This window comes from Fonsecaea erecta, assembly GCF_001651985.1.
Source record: "Fonsecaea erecta strain CBS 125763 chromosome Unknown Scaff8, whole genome shotgun sequence".
Classification (NCBI taxonomy): domain Eukaryota; kingdom Fungi; phylum Ascomycota; class Eurotiomycetes; order Chaetothyriales; family Herpotrichiellaceae; genus Fonsecaea; species Fonsecaea erecta.
The window spans coordinates 182,728-200,714 of record NW_017387251.1 but is presented as its reverse complement, the minus strand read 5'-3'; the positions used below and the strand labels follow the sequence as shown (position 1 = coordinate 200,714).

At 52.0% G+C, this 17,987-nt stretch overlaps 7 protein-coding genes across 7 annotated transcripts; 3 read left to right on the top strand and 4 right to left on the bottom strand.

Moving 5' to 3' along the window:
- Window positions 1-277: 277 nt before the first annotated feature.
- Window positions 278-3,363, bottom strand: AYL99_08743 (hypothetical protein; the record flags this gene model as incomplete). The annotated part of the gene is made up of 2 exons (XM_018840251.1): window positions 278-3,107; window positions 3,164-3,363. 2 exons carry the CDS (start codon window positions 3,361-3,363, stop codon window positions 278-280), a joined length of 3,030 nt encoding a protein of 1,009 aa, XP_018689998.1.
- Window positions 3,364-4,128: 765 nt separating this feature from the next.
- Window positions 4,129-6,031, top strand: AYL99_08742 (hypothetical protein; the record flags this gene model as incomplete). Its single annotated transcript, XM_018840250.1, has 2 exons — window positions 4,129-4,430; window positions 4,480-6,031. The coding sequence occupies 2 exons, from the start codon at window positions 4,129-4,131 to the stop codon at window positions 6,029-6,031; spliced, it is 1,854 nt and encodes a 617-aa protein (XP_018689997.1).
- Window positions 6,032-7,949: 1,918 nt separating this feature from the next.
- On the top strand, window positions 7,950-9,125 carry AYL99_08741 (hypothetical protein; the record flags this gene model as incomplete). Its single annotated transcript, XM_018840249.1, has 1 exon — window positions 7,950-9,125. One exon carries the CDS (start codon window positions 7,950-7,952, stop codon window positions 9,123-9,125), a length of 1,176 nt encoding a protein of 391 aa, XP_018689996.1.
- A 960-nt stretch (window positions 9,126-10,085) lies between these two features.
- On the bottom strand, window positions 10,086-11,452 carry AYL99_08740 (eukaryotic peptide chain release factor subunit 1; the record flags this gene model as incomplete). The annotated part of the gene is made up of 2 exons (XM_018840248.1): window positions 10,086-11,269; window positions 11,332-11,452. The coding sequence occupies 2 exons, from the start codon at window positions 11,450-11,452 to the stop codon at window positions 10,086-10,088; spliced, it is 1,305 nt and encodes a 434-aa protein (XP_018689995.1).
- A 733-nt stretch (window positions 11,453-12,185) lies between these two features.
- Window positions 12,186-14,186, top strand: AYL99_08739 (hypothetical protein; the record flags this gene model as incomplete). The annotated part of the gene is made up of 1 exon (XM_018840247.1): window positions 12,186-14,186. One exon carries the CDS (start codon window positions 12,186-12,188, stop codon window positions 14,184-14,186), a length of 2,001 nt encoding a protein of 666 aa, XP_018689994.1.
- Window positions 14,187-14,663: 477 nt separating this feature from the next.
- AYL99_08738 (hypothetical protein) lies at window positions 14,664-15,614 on the bottom strand (the record flags this gene model as incomplete). The annotated part of the gene is made up of 1 exon (XM_018840246.1): window positions 14,664-15,614. One exon carries the CDS (start codon window positions 15,612-15,614, stop codon window positions 14,664-14,666), a length of 951 nt encoding a protein of 316 aa, XP_018689993.1.
- Window positions 15,615-16,464: 850 nt separating this feature from the next.
- AYL99_08737 (hypothetical protein) lies at window positions 16,465-17,348 on the bottom strand (the record flags this gene model as incomplete). The annotated part of the gene is made up of 2 exons (XM_018840245.1): window positions 16,465-17,117; window positions 17,171-17,348. The coding sequence occupies 2 exons, from the start codon at window positions 17,346-17,348 to the stop codon at window positions 16,465-16,467; spliced, it is 831 nt and encodes a 276-aa protein (XP_018689992.1).
- Window positions 17,349-17,987: the final 639 nt, after the last annotated feature.

Sequence of the window (17,987 nt, the reverse complement as noted above, 5' to 3'; positions counted from 1 at the left end):
AAACAGCCATATTAGACAGCCGATACATACTTCTCAATAAGTATGGAGACTCTCTGGATCTATAAGTTCCTGAGACAGTATCTCCTTATCACTAAAGGTGATCCTACAACTAATGGTGAATTATTTTGTTTTTTCTGCTTTCGTACTCTCTTCTTGTCACACTGTGCGATTAATTTCTAAAGTCGGCTCGCCTGGTCAACGTCCATCCAGTCACCATGTACAAGACTCTCTGGGTCCGTACAGCTCCATGCTCCTCGTGGATTCGAGACGCATCAGGTCAGGCGATGTATCCAAATCCGCTCCCCCTACAGGCAATCCAGAAGTCTTTCACAATCTCGTTTGTTTTTCTGGCGCCTCGTAATACTTCGACCTGTGCCACAAACCGGTTGCGTTGTTCTAACGTCGTTGCACTGAGGGCTTTATCGCTCATGACCCCGGAGTCCTGCTTGATGGCCTCTCTGAGCACCGCTTTAGTCAACATAAATTGTTTCTGCACGAATCTTTTCAGGGTTTCGGTCAGGCTGTCGATTTCCGAACGTGCACATTCTCCTCCCAGAAGACGGAGCACCAGTGAGAGAATCCGCGGCCCAAAACTTTGAAGCACGCCTTTGACCCGTGCATTCGCTCCGCTGTCAAACCCGCTCTCCGGGCCACTGTTCTCTGCAAAGGCAGCAAAGAATCCTGCCGCCGACCGACGAGGAAGCGTGTCCGAGTCTGCCATGACCAGTAAGGCCATCTCCACCGACACGGCAGCTGTATTTTGACTGTCTTCCATGCTAAACCACATCGTAGCCCATTTGTGGAGCAAGCGGCTGAGGAAATCCAGTGAACTAGATGGGAAACTACTATTTGGGAGTTGTTTTGTTTCCTGGTACATTGACAGAAGCAGCTGCTGGTTGGAAATGACTGCATACAAAAGGCTGCTGATGCTAGCCTGAAGATTCTGCGTGCTGACGGAAGCCAGGAGACTGGATGCACAAGCCATGACATTGTCAATGCTTGGGTTGTCGAGATTGATGAAGTGATTGACCAGTTCCAGCCCAATTGAGTCTGGAAATTTAAATGGCGACGGATGCTCTTCGGTGAACCCGGATTTGATAAAGTCGCAGCAGGCGTCAACAAAAACATAGTCAATGTGGGGTTGGACTTTTTGCACGGTAGCGTGGTACATGGCGAGTACATTCTGTTGGGCGATGGCGCCTTGCCCGGTCGTCCAAAAATCCGAATAACTCGTGCTCGAAGCTTCCAAGTCCAGCGGGATATCGGCCGGGGAACGCAGGCCTTTGCCAATTGCGGCAAGGGTCTGCATAATGTCGATGCAACCTCTCAGGATATCGGCGATATTGTCACCGTCCAGGATTGTCAACGCATGACCAATAGGCGAAAGAAGACGGGACAGTGGCTCGACTTTGGCTTCTTCGGTCGGCAATGCTTGAATGATGGCCGCGACAGCGGCGTATATCCGATGTCGCTCTGTCTCCCCGATATCCCCTATCGAAGCCAAAGAGTCCAGGAATAGAGGTAGTCCTTCTCCAAGCATTCTTCTATGGGAGTCGCATAGATTGTATATCGCCCGCGAAGCAGCAGATGTTGACGCCTGCATGTGAAGCGAAGAGAAGAGGAAGTTGAGGATTGCGACCAGCCTGTCCGGATGTCGCTGAAGGTATGCCACGTTTTCTGCTATGAATCTAATAGCAGTCCGCAGCGCCCTATCTGGAACATTGTCGGCGGTTTGAAGTAGATAGCCCCAGGCCGGGCTTCCCAGCACCGTAGTGATGAGGACATCGTACTTCTCTGGGGTGGCTGATATAGCGTCGGAGAATGCCATGAGACCGAAAATGCCTGCTTCAAAGGTGCTCCAGTCTACACTCTGCCCAAGAGTGCTCTTGACAATTTCCCCGATCAAGGCGTCCCCAAGCACCATGAAAGCCGAGTTGAAAAAGTCCTGCACATCGTAACGAAAGTCCTGGAATTTTGCTCGGTCGTCAACGTCCCAGGACTGGGTTTCGCTGGACATCTCTTCCGGAGGAATTCTGATCTTAAGGAGGCAAGCTTCGCACGCATTAGCCGTCAAATCCTTGATAAATTCCTGCGCTGCTTCGTCAACATATTGAAGGTCCCAGTCAGCATAGCCCTCGACAATTTCACCAATCCTCTCCAAGACGATTTGGCACACCGGATCCTCGATGACGGCCACACCGTCGCAGGAGAGAAGCAGCCGTAAAATTCTGACCACTTCGTTGTATTGATTGTGCAGGAAGTCGGGTCTAGTAATGTCTATGTGACTCATGATAGACTCGAGCAGATCCACATAAAGAACGCCGTCTGAAATGAAGTCGCCCTGAAGGAGGAGATCCACCATTTCTCTTGCTTTGGGAGAATTGGTAATGCTAGTCGGAAAATCTGGCAGAGCTTCTCGGAGGAGTTTTGTCGAAGAGTTCTCCAGCGAAATCAGCATTTGAAGCACCGATCCAGTGTAGGTTTCCTGCTGGAGATAATTGACTGCTGTGGCAATGCAGTCTCTGGCAATGCCTTCACTTCGCCGGGCTTGAGTACTTTCTGCATATTTGGTCATGTTGACCCAATACGGTATCGCTTTCATAACCATTTGGAGAATGTCTTCAGACTGGGTCCGTGCCTGCTCCGGTGCTGTGGCTTCTGCCTGCTGGTTGCCACGAATCCCGCGCTGTACACAATACCTCAAGAGGAGCCATACGTCTAAGGAGTTGGCTGCCACGCGGTTATTGAGTCTCCCTTCGTCTAGAGAGCTGGAAGAGCGACTGCTCAAATCTTCTGCCATGATTATGGCGATCAGGAGGGTCCCCTTAAGCTCATTGTAGGAGCAGTCGGTGCAGGCGTCCAGCAATTGATCCATGTCCGGTAAATCATCGGAGATATAGCCCTTGCTCAGAGAAGAGGCCAATATCTGTCTGAATGGAAGGTCCCAGCCTGAATCTGGCCTCGCAAAGAAGCTGACAAGAGTCGAACCGAGCTTTTGGAGAACGAACTTTGAATCGGGTAGATTCGCTAAACGTATGTAATTGCCTACCAGCGCTCCTAGAAGAGCGCTCCTCATGGACTCGTCTTTCCCCAACCCATCATGGTCCCTGATATGGCTTCAGCGTTTTTTGTGACAAAAGTCGAAAGCCTCTCGGACACTTACCAGTCAGCATTGATCTTGATAGTCAGGGTCAAGGCACCATAGAATCTTGTGGTGGCTTCTCCATGATGAAGAAGGTCCAAAGCCAGTTGCCATGCTGACTTGTCGCGCTGGTATCGTTGGATCTGCTTCTGGATCTCATTTATACGCTCCGGTGATGCCTGATTCGCAGGCTGATAAAGTTCGCTTATCAACTGTTCCATGATATGCATGAGGCTACATTGAACAGTGCATCTTGATCGAAGCGGATGGAGAACTTTTGCCGGGTGGTTTCAGTCTTTGTGTATCCGACACCAAGAATGCAGACTGTGGATTATGCCAGACAATTGTTCAGTCGCCCCGACAACGTCTCAAGAGGAGAGATGGTCAATCTGAGGCCTGGATCAACAGTGGAAGTCAAGTATCTCCACGAGAGATTGTTAGCCGAGCCACTAAAGGATTTTGCGACGTGGGTTGCACTGGGTCGTTGGATTCCCATATGACCTAAGCAGGCACAACCGACTTCAAAATTTTCGGAGAAGTAGACATGAGACAGTGGGGGGAGATTTTCTGACCTCTCCCAGGGTCCAGGAGATCAGCCTAGAACCCGACGAGGTGGTGAACGATTTGAAAGCGACTTCTGCAAAGTCTTACATGTACAAACAACCCCGAGGCTGCAGCCTCGCCGGCAAATGACACCTTCGGCACGCTTGCCCGATTAGGACGTGGTCACGGCGTGCCACGAAACGGCGGCGAGTCAGGCAGGCACGGCACATGGCACATAGCACATAGGCTGGCTTGGATAGCTGCATGTGTCGTCTGTATCTCTCGTTCTTCGTGGTGTCTCATTTTCAATGCGTTGGTCGTTCTTTCGTCTCCCGTCTTTGCTGCGTCTCACGTCGCCCCGCTCGCAAACACCTGCGACTACGCTCTCCCCTTCTGAATCTATCCGGTCTTTCTCCTTCTCAAGATCGCTACGGAGCGTCGATATGGAAAAGGTGGACACTACAAAGCGTCTATCGCAGCTGCGTGACCTGATGCGACAGCACAAAGTTGACATCTACATTGTGCCCTCGGAGGACAGCCACCAGTCAGAGTACATTGCTCCTTGCGATGCCAGGAGGGCGTACATCTCGGGCTTCACTGGCTCCGCAGGCACGGCCGTCATTACACTCGAGAAGGCAGCTCTGTCGACCGATGGGCGCTACTTTAATCAGGCTTCTAAGCAGCTGGATGAGAATTGGTTGTTGTTGAAACAGGGCATGGAAGACGTCCCGTCGTGGCAGGAATGGTGCGAACAACGGAGTCCGTTGATATGTGCAAGACTGAGCTGAGATTAGGACTACAGAGCAGGCAGAGGGCGGCAAAACTGTCGGCGTCGACCCCACCGTGATTACAGCCAGCGATGCTCGCAAGCTCAGTGAGACGTTGAAAAAGAAGTCACATGCAACCCTAGTCGGAGTCTCAGAGAATCTAGTTGATAACATCTGGAAGGACCGCCCACCAAGGCCGGCAGAGAAAGTTATTGTCCTCTCTGAGAGGTATGCCGGCAAGTCTTTTCAGCAGAAACTTGATGACCTCCGCAAAGACCTGAAGAAGAAGAAGGCTGTGGGGATGGTTGTGTCGTTGCTTGACGAGGTCGCGTGGCTTTTCAACCTTCGCGGCAGTGACATCCCGTATAATCCTGTCTTCTTCTCATACGCAGCGATCACACCAAACACGGCTACGCTATATATCGATTCGGCCAAGATAGACACGGAAGTGAGACAGCACCTTGAAGGGACGGTCGAAATCAAACCTTACGATGACCTTTTTGCCGACCTCACTGACATCTCTGAAAAAGCGGCGAGTGAATATCAAGCCAACGGGGTTACTAAATCCCATTTCAATAAACTCCTGCTCTCTAACAAGTCGTCCTGGGCACTCTATCTCGGCTTGGGTGGCGAAGACAAGGTCGAAGAGTCTCGAAGCCCAATTTCCGATGCAAAAGCTATCAAGAATCCCACCGAACTCGAAGGAATGCGACAATGTCACATCCGTGATGGTGCTGCATTGATTGAATACTTTGCCTGGCTAGAAGAAGAGCTACTCAGTGGATCATGGATCGATGAGGTCCAGGCGGCAGATAAGCTCGAGGAAATTAGATCAAAGGGTGAGCATTTTGTCGGCCTTTCCTTTGACACAATTTCGGCTACAGGCGCAAACGCCGCCGTGGTACATTACTCTCCTGAGAGGGGAAACTGTTCAACAATCGACGTCAACGCCGTCTATCTGTGCGATTCCGGGGCTCAATACCTCGATGGGACGACCGACACCACCAGGACATTACATTTCGGGACCCCCAAAGATATGGAGATCAAGGGCTATACCTTGGTGCTTAAAGGGGTCATCGCTCTGGATCGCGCGGTCTTTCCTAAAGGTACAACAGGATTCGCCATCGATGCATTCGCCCGCCAACATCTCTGGCGCGAGGGGCTGGACTACCGCCACGGCACTGGTCACGGTGTAGGTTCCTTCCTGAACGTCCACGAAGGCCCTATTGGTATCGGCACCCGCGCCGCGTACACCGAAGTTTCTCTGAGTATCGGCAACGTCATCTCCGACGAACCGGGCTACTATGAAGACGGCAACTTCGGAGTGCGGATCGAGAACATGATCATGGGTCGCGAGGCCAAGACGAATCACAAGTTTGGGGATAAACCCTGGCTTGGGTTTGAGCATGTGACCTTGGTGCCCATGTGCAGGAAACTGATCGACCCTAGTCTTCTGGATCCTGAAGAGAAGCAGTGGCTAAATGACTACCATCAGGAGGTATGGGATAAGACAAGTGGGTTCTTTGAGGAGGACGAGAGAACCACAAAGTGGTTGAAGAGGGAGACTGCTCCGATCTGAGACAAGAGCGTTTCCGTCGACTAACTTTGGCGAACTAAGGCCATCTTGTGCCGCCTTGGGGACTTAGCAGCCCAATGCTGTGCTGTATTTGTATCCAACCACCACTCGATTGCTCGATTGTGGTCGGTGGAAGGGCAGAGCAATTGGTCTAGGACTAGATGAAGTGGTAGGATTAGGGAAATAGACTCCAAGGCTACCAGGCTACCTATCACGAGGCTGAGAGCGAGAAAGACAAAGTCTAACTGGCCCGTCGAGGCTGTGAGATTAACTGACGTACATCTGTGTTCCCCAGCATCCTTTAGCGCCCATTCAGAGACCTCCAACAGAGCCTGCGCCCGGCACTTGCTCATCCATCGTAGAGACATTTGGTGCAGATATTTTGTGATCCTCAACAACCTGCTGCACACACGACGGCTGCACTGCATACAGCAGCGGACGCACATATAGCAGCCGCTGATGCAGCGGCTGCATCTCTCTTCGCCCTCCTTTCCGCCTCCGCCGTCTTTTGTGGGTCAGGTATATACCCCGGCTTATATGTAATTGGAAGACGGTGGCGTGGAATGAACGATTCCTCGCAATTACAGCGGACGCGGCGCGAGAGGAGAACGAAGCGGCGTTGATCGCTAGCATCAGGGAATTGAGTAGCATTGTGCGCGGAGACCTTGGCGACTGCGGGCTCTCGAGAATGCGATGGTCGAGCCCCAACAGTTCCGATAGTGATTGAAGGCGCTTGGCCAGGCTTTGGCATGACGCCTTGGATTTTCCAGTCTCGCCTGCGTGGACGTTGGCGCAGATAGTTTCGTACGTCACGGATCAATTCGGAAGGGCATTCAGACGGGGGCTCGAGGGGCAGCAGGCTTGCGGGTACGCTTTTGAAAACTCCAGCAGACTTGTCTTCCGGGTAAACCTTGCCAACAATCTTATATCGTTCGTTGGTAGTAGGCCGTGGGCGCTCCCCGTCGGACATGGCCTGGCCACTGGGGGTTTTTGTTCTCTTTTTGAACAAGCGCCATACAGCGGGGCGAGAGGGCCGTTTGGAAGGCGAGGTGGTTGACGAGATAGATGGGGTTCGAGAGGACGACGACGGGCGGCCTTCTAGAAGGTCACAGACCAGAAGTTTCTCCTCTCTGCGGATGACTTTGCATTTCTGGCGCTGAATGTTACACCGATCGGGGTGCCAAGGTTCCCTGTATAGGTCTGGCGGACTGATACCTAGAAATCTTCGAATTGATTTATGTGGCATATATAGATGTCGCTCGCTGTCGAGGCAGAGCGGCAAGGAAAAGAGAGACAAACTCAAAGAGAGTGAGCAGTGAGACGAGGCGGCAGCCGTCCACAAGGTGAAGAAAGAGCTGCCGTGACAATCATGACTGGTCTTGCAGCTCGCTCTTGTCGAAACCATTGCTCTTGCACTCTTTGAAGCCTGCGGTTTCTTGTCCAAGGACGCAGATGCGCATTCTAGGACCTACCTTTCAAACAGAAAGCATGTTGTTTTGAGGGTACTGCGTGTGCTTGCCACGGCTTGCTGGAACTCAGAGTAAGTAAGATCCATGTTGGTACCAAATAGTCCCTCCAGACTTTCTCGCGAAGGGACACATGCATGACGCCTTGATTATGATAGAATTGAGAAGGTCAGAAGTCTGTTCAACAGTACCTATGAGGATGAGTTGATATTGAGCCAGCGTTGCGATATATCATGTGCAATTGTTTCTCCGTACTCATATAGGTCGAGGTGTTTGTACGGCGGGACATTTCTACTGTGAGGTGCAACTCTCCCGATTCACGTGACGATCGAACATATGTAAAACTACTCGACAACTTACATCCAGCTCAATTTATGTACTACCTTGATCTCAATAACCTCTCCACTGTCACTCCAACCGGCAAGGCGACCAAAAGACAAATCTAGAGGCTCAACATGGCAGCAAGCGACGCTACTACCACCCTGAATGTGGCCTACCTGGGCCCTGAAGCCTCATTTTCCCACCAAGCAGCCATTGAGGTTTTTCGTACCTCACCATCGTCTAGGCATGTCGCCTCTTTACACCCACTCCCTTCCTTCTCGACCATTTTCTCGGCAATCCAATCCACGGAAGCATCTGAACAGATTACGTGTTACGACTTTGCCGTTGTTCCCATAGAAAACAGCACCAACGGGTCGGTTGTCCAGGTCTTTGACTTGCTGGCCCGCTGCGGCCACTACCCAATTCTCTACCCGGACCTGGAAGTCTGTGCGGAATATTATCTTCCTGTACATCACTGCTTGTTCGTCTCGCCTCCTTCAGAACCGCCTCCGACTTCCTCCCGGCCCCCGGAACAGTTAGACGGGCATAAGGAAGGGCTGATCCAAGCGATCCGGACATTGTACACCCATCCACAAGTCTGGGGCCAGTGTAACCGTTATCTGTCCAAATACTTCCCTCCTAACCTTGTGGAGCGAATTGACGTGGGAAGCACCTCTGCCGCTGCTCAGCTGGTCGCTCGTGGATCCCAAACCCACACCCAGAACAGCAAGCCCAAAGGAGTCGAGGGGCTCAGTGCTTCGATCAGTCCGATGCTCGCCGGCGAAAAACACAAGCTCCTCTGCTTGGCGGAGAATATTGAGGACGAGCCAGGCGCGAACACGACGAGATTCCTCGTTGTGCGAAACCGGAAGCACCAGAGACTGTCTGAAGAATTGCTGGCAACGTTATTTCTGCATAGTAACCCCATTCCTGATTTAAGATACAAATCCCTCATATCTTTCACCATTCCGCACTCTCAGCCAGGCAGTCTGGCCGATGCATTGGCCGTCTTCAAACACTACGGTTTCAACCTGACGAGCATTGACACCCGGCCCAGCAGGATGCGGCACTGGCAATATGTGTTTTTTGTCGAATGTGAGGAGGCCACCTCAGAGCAACGTAACCGTGCGGCCGCGAGCGTCCATCTAGCTCGGAACGACGCACAGGACGTATATGAGGACGGCGGAGGCAGAACCAATCTCATGGAGATGCTCGGAGAGTTGGGCACATTCACCGAGACTTTGAGATACCTGGGGAGATTTGTGGACCGGCTGCCTAGAGATCAGCGCGAAGGCGGAGTAAAGGGTTGATGACGATGGAGCACAACTTCATCTGGCAGAAGTGAATCGCATTCAAAACCTAGTGAGCAGGTCTTGAGGAAAGAGTGACTATCTAAAATCTGCTTGCACGAAACAAAATCTGTGTGACCCAGGACTGCCATTTGCTGTTGAGATGCCACAAGCCCCCTGGATACGGAACCTCTTGCCATCCGAAGCGTACAGGCAACTCATCGACATCTGATACAGTACAAAGAAGCCTGAGCGCAAACTTCAGGTAAGGACTAAACGAGAGTTGAGCTTGATGTACAACGAATGACCAGCTCAATCAAACAAAGAATTAATATCGTGAAGCGGAGCTCCATTGTCGGGTGTTGATCAAGAGCTTCTTACATTCTCGTTCATCTCCATTCTCTCCTTTCTGAGAGAATGAAATGAAGGCTCTCCCATTTATCGGTGTACGCAGCTGTCTGAAACGTTGGACGTTATGTCGGGCTTACATCAGATCCAATCCCCACGATTCTGCAACTCGGTCAGGCTTTTGACAGATATGCTAGGTGTTCATGGAGATTGTGATGGTTGTTGCCGTGGTCGGTTCAGACCATGACCATATTCCGAAGGCTGGAGCGTCCTGTCATCGGTCCAAAGTCAGAATAGGTGTCACGAAGTCTTCAAGTGGCTTTCGAAAGATAACTTACCATGGCGTAGGTCGAGGGCTTGCTTTGCTGGCGGCTTCATTGCTCGCTCAGCGCGCGCAAAGGCATTATCTTTTGGGGGCAACCGGTTTAAGTGTGTAAATTGTTGCTTGCCATTCCAGTTTGCACTTCTCAGGTGCGTCCCTTCTTGCTGCTGCTGCTGCTGGGACTCGGGTGCGTCACGAGGACGCTCAGCAGAGCGCGGAGCTGCCGTCAAGCTGCCGTCAACAAACTTTTGTTGTTGAGTTAGGCCTGGAGATGGATGCTCCTCGCGCTCTACTGCGAGGTCGTTGAATTGTCAATCATCATAGAATTCGTCTTCGTCGTCAGCGTCAATCAACTGTTCGAAGTTGACCTTGTAGCGCAAAATGGCACCAATACCACCAAATCCCTTCACAAATTGATTGCCCTCGCTGGAGCGATCCGAAACAAATTCCAGAGTGGCACCAAAATCCTTGTATTTTTCGGCAAGCCATTCCAGGAACGAACCTTGGTCGACAACCTCCATTTCTTGACCAGTCTCTTTGTCCATGAACTGTTCGCGATTGGCTTCTTGGGCCTTGGTGGTGTGCAAAACCTTCTCCGAGCCGTCCGAGGCCTTCAGAACCCAGCGAGTGACGTCCAGGTTTTCGTAGACAATCAGTGTTTCAGCCGCACCAAGTTCCAGAGCTTTCAAGGTGTCTTCAACACCGTAGCAGACGCGACCGCTATCTTGGCTGATTTCCTCGAAGTATTTACCGATCAGTTTCTTCTCCTGAATGAATTTGACGTTGCCGAGGGTCTCGGAAGCAAGATCGATGGCTTGGTTGAACCCGTTTTCACCGCCATAAGAGACGTCAACTACCTTGATGACTTTTGCTTGAAGGCGAGCGTCGAACATGTCCGACTGGTTCAAGTCATTTTTGAAATCTGCGGAACCAGCAAGGACCAGGCCGGCAACGTTGACCTTGTCATTGGTGATGAAATTCTGAACAGCCAACTCTGCCACTTTTCGCACATAGTTATGACGCTTTTCTTCTCTGAGACGAGCAAAACGTAGGGCAGATTGACCACCTCGGCCGTGCTTCTTGGGAAGATCGACAGAAAATTTATGAATGACTTCTCTCGTGTTTCCGCTCAAGGTCCCAAAGAGAGCACCGTTACCGTCCATGACAATGAAGCCAAATTTCTGGTCAGATTCGAGGAGTTCACTCAGGGCCTCGGTGTGAAATTTGTTGTCGCAGAGGTAGAGAGAAGTGTTGATGGGCTTAAAGGGCTCAAAGTCTATGTTGATCTTTCTTTCTTTTCCCTCGGAGGTTATGATTTCACCGCAATACACCACCAAACCATTCGGGGGGACCTTGTTATACAGCTTCAGACGCTGCTGGGTGGAAGTGATGGCCGAAAGGACGGAAAGACGGTTGACTCGAGACTTGATGTTGGAGGCAGTACCGAATTCTTCAGCCAACATTTTCGCAGCGCGAGAAACTTGATCCTTTGGTGCTGTGGACGAGTTAGTGAGGAGCAAGACGATATAGAAGCCATTAATTAGACTGGTGACATACGGATAATGAGCGAGATCATTGAGGTACCATTGCCTCTGGCTGCCTCGAGGCGTTTGATGAGTTTCTTGACCTTCCAGATCTCGATGTTCTTTTCCGCCTCGTTTTGCTGAGGTGCGCTCATATTTGCGGGCGGAGGCCGAGCAGAGACGGCCTGCTGGTGATGGAAGAGGGTGCAGAACTGTGAGAAGTAAGAAAATAGAAGAAAGAGACCCAGGAATGTTTGAAATCAACGTCTATATCAAGTGAGAAAACCAAGGTGGCGTCGAAACAGTCAATAACTTCTTGAGACGTTTGGTGAGTGGGAGTGGGTGGTGGGCTGGCTAGGCGGTGCTGCGCTGGCAGTCATTAGGCACTGTGGCGCCGCAGCCCACCACTCCTTTAGGTAAAGGGCCCCAGGCCGGCTTCAGGCGCTGGGAGTCATGCCAGTCACGTGCTTCACTCGGCGCCCGTTATCAAACAGAAAAATCCCCCCGCCGCCGCCAAACTGCGATTCACTCCACTTTTGCCCACTGGCTATCACAACCAGCTTCCTTGGGTTTCGCCGCCGCTGGTTATCGTCGGTTAACTATGAATGTTTCCATGATCTACCACTAGCTCATGATTTGGAGTAGATTTCCCATCCTTGCAGTATTCCAGGGAAATTCCCTTTCCCTTTGACCCAGCATTCCCTTTACCTCGAAGAATTGCTTGTACTACTATCTATCTATCTGTGCCCGGAGGTCTTGTGCACCGTTTTTCTGTTTACTGTGTATCTCAAGTTCTTCGCAAGACATGCTTTGACCTGACAGGTTGTGAACAGAGACTCCTCACGTCATATCTGCACCTCTTGATCCTCCCTCCGCTCTTTGATCGCCATGAGCTCGAAAGCTAGACAGGCTCCCACGAGTTGGGACGCCTACGAGCGTGGACGTGCATCCTCCTTTGGTTCTCTCGAGTCTGTCCCAGAAGATGAGCAGCAGAACAATCTCTCTTCGTCCACCCCAGCAGCACATTATATACATCCGGAAGGTCAAGAGCACGGAGGTTTACGGCGGAGATCTTCTTTTGGCAAGAAAATTGACCATATCATGCAGATGGGTGGACCAAATAGCATCGACAACTTTGCAAAGTCGTTTCAAAGAGCTGCGGGATTTCGTGAGATCACACCGGTACGCAGGAACTCCGTGAGCCTCTCAGAAGGCGACCAAGAAGCAGCAGCTCCTGCCAGCCCTGAACAGAGCACGGCGGCGCCCAACAGGTCGCTCCTGAGAGAACAGCTTCAAAACTATGATTTCGGAGCGAACAATGATTCGGCCTTGCAGGATGACAGAGCTGCAGAGAATCAGGAGCCGACAGAAGATTCAGCACTCTTGCCTGTCGAAAGTCGACAAACTTTCAAATCCACGAGCGGTTCTCTCGTCCCAGGCTCAGTGCTACCACATGAGTTGGGCACAAGCTATGGAAGTATTTCTTCCAAGCTGACGGCGACTGCTCGGCACCGAGCATCAATCCTTATCATGGAACAGGAAGAAGCTAGCAGGCGAGCACGCCAGGAACCAGAGGTATTGAAGGAAGAACCTCAACGGCATATTGAACGAGAGGTTCTCCCTGACGGTGAGGTCTTGGAGCGCATAGTAGGCGAGTCAACCGTTCCTATGACTGTCTTCAATTCTACAAATGTGTTGATCGGTGTCGGCATCCTGGCCTTGCCACTGGGTATCAGATATTCTGGCTGGGTGATCGGTCTATCCTTCCTGACTCTCGCCGCTATCGGCACCTCATACACGGCTCGGTTATTGGCCAAATGCCTGGATTCGAACACTGGTTCGACAACGTACGGGGACATCGCTTTCTTGGCATTTGATACTTGGGGCAGACATTTTGTGGAAGCCCTGTTCATCTTGGAGCTCACGGCTGCCAACGTCGCCCTGGTCATTCTCTTCGCCGACAGCATGAACTCTCTGGTGCCCGGTGTTTCCGTGGTTGAGTGGAAGGTCATTATTGCTCTTGGTCTGATTCCGTTGAATTTTGTTCCTTTCAAGACCTTGAGTGTCACCAGTGTCATCGGCATCTTCTGCTGCCTGGGCATCATTATTATTGTGTTTGCAGACGGACTCATCAAGCCTCACGGCCCCGGATCTTTGAGGGACGTGGCTAAAACTTGGGCATTTCCCGAAGATTGGAGAACAGTTCCGCTCAGCCTGGGTCTGTTCATGGCTCCATGGGGCGGCCACAGCGTCTTCCCGGCCATCTACAAGGACATGCGACATCCACATAAATATGGGCGCGCTTTGAAGTACACCTACTTCTTCACCTACGGTCTTGACCTGTCCATGGCTGTGCTAGGATATCTCATGTTCGGCGACAAGGTACGCGATGAAGTGACCTCCAACATTCTCCGGTCGACGGCCTACCCTCACGTCCTCTCCGTCATCATTGTCGTCCTTATCGCCATCATCCCGATCACCAAGATTCCGCTTTCCAACCGGCCTGTGATGGATACACTCAACAAAAAGTTTTACATCGACCTGCGCCAGATGGATCCTAAGGCGCGCGCATATAGTGAACGATCGCTCAAACACCGTGCCGCACGCGGTTCCATCGGTATATTGGCCAATATCATTCAACTCGGCATCGCCATTGGCTTTCCGGATTTTGACAGCATTATGGCCCTCATGGGCTCGGCTTTGTGTTTTACCATTTGTATCATCCTGCCTGTTAGCTTTTACCTGGTGATTTTCAGTTCCGAAGGCAAGGAGATTGGGTTGATGGAGAAGATTCTTGATTGGGGTTTGTTGGTGATTTGCATCTTCCTTGCGGTGTTGGGAACTGTATTTGCTATTTTGCCCAAGAACAAGATTGGGGCTTCGGTTTGACGTCCTGATCTGAGACGAAAGATGACATTGAACGGATGGAAGAGAAAACTCCACAGGCAGCCTGGACAGGTGTTCAAGCTATGAAAAGGCGGATGTCAGTCACATAATTGATAATGTTACAGTTTATATATTAAAGACGGGAGCGTACCCTCTGCTCTTAGGTCCCGATTCAAGACCATATTTTATCCTTGGCTTTCTTTTGAGCTCGTGAAGCAGATCTCGGATTCCTTCAAAATCCATGAGTAGTTAGCCGCCGATACTTTCAAGTAATTGTGCTATCACCTCAACATAGCAGAAGTAGGGAACTTGAGGACATAATTAGCCACCCACAACCACCCAGACCAACCGTCACGCGAGTCAGAAGAACCGAACACCTCTATACCCTTTCAACGACCAAAACTCTCAATCGATTGCTCAGCAGAAGAAAAGGAAACCAATTAACCCACTTCCCACACTTGCCATCACTGTCACTACTTCTCACTTTTGTTCTGACCGTGCACCCGAGGACACGAACCCGCTGGGGTTCTGCCTCAGGAACTCGACCTCATCGGGGGTGCTTTCCCTCCCCAGCGCCGCGTTCCGGCTGGGGAACCTGCCGAAGCGCAGAATGACATCGCGGTGCGCCTTGGCGAAGTCGCACGAGATCTGTGCGAACTTGGCCGCCTCTTCGACCGCGACGGCCGCGCGAGGCGATGCCGACGTGGCAAAAGACCCAGCCCGGCACCGCGCGGCGAGTCCTTCAAGCAGAGAGATGGCCGCGACCTGGGGCATCAGGCTCTCGGCGTGCATCAACGGCATGTAGAAGAACATGGCCATGAGCGGCGTTAGGTCCGGAGAGCGGTCGAACTCGCGGGCCATCGATGCCACGACCAGGTCGACGGCCTGGGCGTCCGACGCGTACGACAGGCCCGAGCCGCGGTAGATGTTGCGCGGGAACTGGTCGAGGAGGACGGTCAGGGCGAGCGCGCCGAGCGGCGTCGATGCCCAGTCGTCTAGAGACCCCTCGCGGGCCTGCTCGACTAGCGGCCCGAATTGGCTGCGGATCTCGGCGTCGACGGCCTCCGGGTTCGCCGGCAGGAACCACTTCTTGGTCGGATCGTTGCTGCTGTCGTCGGCTGAAGACGGTGGGAACCAGTAGTCGAGCACGCGGGCGATGTCGCCGTGGTGCTCCATGGAGATCTGGTCCACAGAGGTGGCGTTGCTACTGGAGTAGAACAAGGGCGAAATGACCCCCTGGAGCGCGGATTGTAGCTGGAGGACCTTTATCGGACGGCTTAGTGCATGTACTTGTCCATGTCTCCGTGAAGCAGCGAGTGGGCGAAGGTAGGGGGATTGAGGTGGTGGGTGGTAGTCTTGTAGACGGAGAGGAGCTGGAAGAAGACGGCGCCGGCGTACCCTTGCAAAGGCCTGATCCAGGGCGGCCTTCATTTGTTCCTTTGCCCCTTTCTGGATTCTATCGGAGTACTGAAAGAGCCCAAGCCAAGTAAGGGGTACAATAGTATCAGACTGCTCTCAAGCCGCTGTTGGTCCTGTATGTCGGTCTGGTGGATGGATGGATGGATGGATGGATGGATGGATGGATGGATGGATTTTTATTGATTTTAAACCCGTTCAACTCATAAGCAAACTAGCAACGACACTCCAAACTCGAGTTCGCCAACCGACTTGATGGATGAAGGTTGTTTGTTGTACATTACATCAATTGAGTTCCGAAACACCGAGAGACACACGGCACGTCCCGCATCCGATGCCCGAGTCCGTCGCCAATCAGGTTCAGGAGAGCCTTCGTCGTTCCAGCTGGATTAGGGCTGAGCACGGTGGCACGCTATCCGCAGTACGGCGGAATGCAAGACCGTGTCACAGTAGTTAAATCATAGATATATACACGGAGGCTCTGTTGTGGGATCGTTGGGGTGACGAGGTGTCAATGGCCATGTGGTGCCGAGTCACTGGAGCCCAGACACAGGGCAATGGCGGACAGGTAGGTGTAGTGTTCCTCGCATTCAACCTATGAGGATCAGAATGGGTTGGTGGGTGATCCTTTCTAAAAGTGCCTGCAAGTTGCGGTAGCGACTGTGAACTATTCAACAAAGCTGGTTGTGCCCCAGACCCTATCCTCCACGAAAAAGCAAAAGCAAACATCGACAACGACAAAAACGCCTCGCCCCGGGCTATCGACGCAGAAGCCTCCAAGAATTTTGTCTCTGAACAAGCTACACCGGACACCCTTGCCCAATATCCAGGCACCCGTACACACACGCCACACCATTTTCGCATTTCACAGGTTGACGTCGTGGAGCCACACCTGTTGCTCGACGCGATGGGAGAACCGACTCGCAGCCAGGATCTCAACCATCTGCTGCTCACTGACCACCAACTCCTGCTTGGGCAGGAACCATCGCAATCCCTCATTGCAAGGTGGCGTGGTCAAGCTGCCCTTGTAGGTCCAGAATTCCTCGACGCCGCCGACCTCATCAATAGCCAGTCGCATATTTATGGGCAACCCCTCCAGCTGCGCCGTGTCATTGTAATGGATCATGGGACCCAGTTGCTTGATGAATGCGGATTCCTTGTCTCCCACTGCGACCCGAATGCCGATGACGGCTGCTTCGTGCTCCTCCTCGGTAACATGGACGAGATGGATTTCGGCACGGCTTCGCTTGCCGGCGACAAGGTGCTCTGACGGTGCGTGGATGTGCCATCCGATCATGTAGACCTCCTGGTCGTCAAATTTCATGCTGGGGAGTCCCGTGACTACTCCATCCGGATGATGAGGTGTCCAGGCCGGTGCGAACTCCCAGTTGAAGAAGTTGCCTGGAATCGTGATGTTCTCTGCGTACCCCTCAAAGGTAGGTTTGTGATGTTGAGACAGTTCCGTCTGGATAATGTTGATAGGCGATTGATGTGTGCCAGATTGACACAATGCATATTCTGCAGGAATGTTAGCAAGGCTGAGGAGGGAGAGGAGTAAACGTCAGGCTTACCAGGTTTGATGGTGGCCCAGTCTGCAGAAAGAGCGTAGTTCCAGTCCTTTGGTACTCGGCCTTTGTCAACTCGTACTTGTCTTCGGCCAATGTGAGGATGTGATTGGTAATTATCATGCTCTGGACAGCTCCAGGCTGTCGAGATGAGAGTGCACAAGAAGAGAATAGAAGAAATCATAGCCGACGACAACATGCTAAAACAAAATAAAACAAAATAAACCACTCAAGATATTCAGTGTGGAGGAATATAACAAACTAAAATGTAAGAACGCAACAGAGGCAATGATAAAAGGATTGACGATATTGGATGTGAGAGAGTGTGTGGAATTCTAGATGTCTCTCAATGTGGGGAAAAGTATTCGCTTTTATGTGGCCATATGTAGACACCGGCGTCGATGCGGGCACAGGTGTGAGGAGTCAGGAGCCCGTCTTCCCACGGCCGACCCCGTGAACGCATACGGAGGCGCCAAGTATTTGCTCGTTCCAGCCGTGAACTGCTTCATCTTTTGCTGGAACGCCTGGCGAGATACTGGATGCGATGCCGCGCTTGGTAGATATCCAGCCCTTCTGCTGAAAGGCGACCACAAAGGCGACTCAGCCGCTGGGTGTGAGCAAGCCGAGCTGCGTCGCACACTGCCCGAGCCCTATGGGGATCTTCAAAGCCACCTGTGACGGAGGATACGGCAGAGAAGTTGCCCCGGGTTGATGAGATAAGATCAGCAATGGCAATGCGTAACAAGCACAGCAAAACCATAGCAAAGATCGTGAAAGCTCATCCACGCAGCAACGGCGACCTGGGCGCCAAGCTACATCTGAC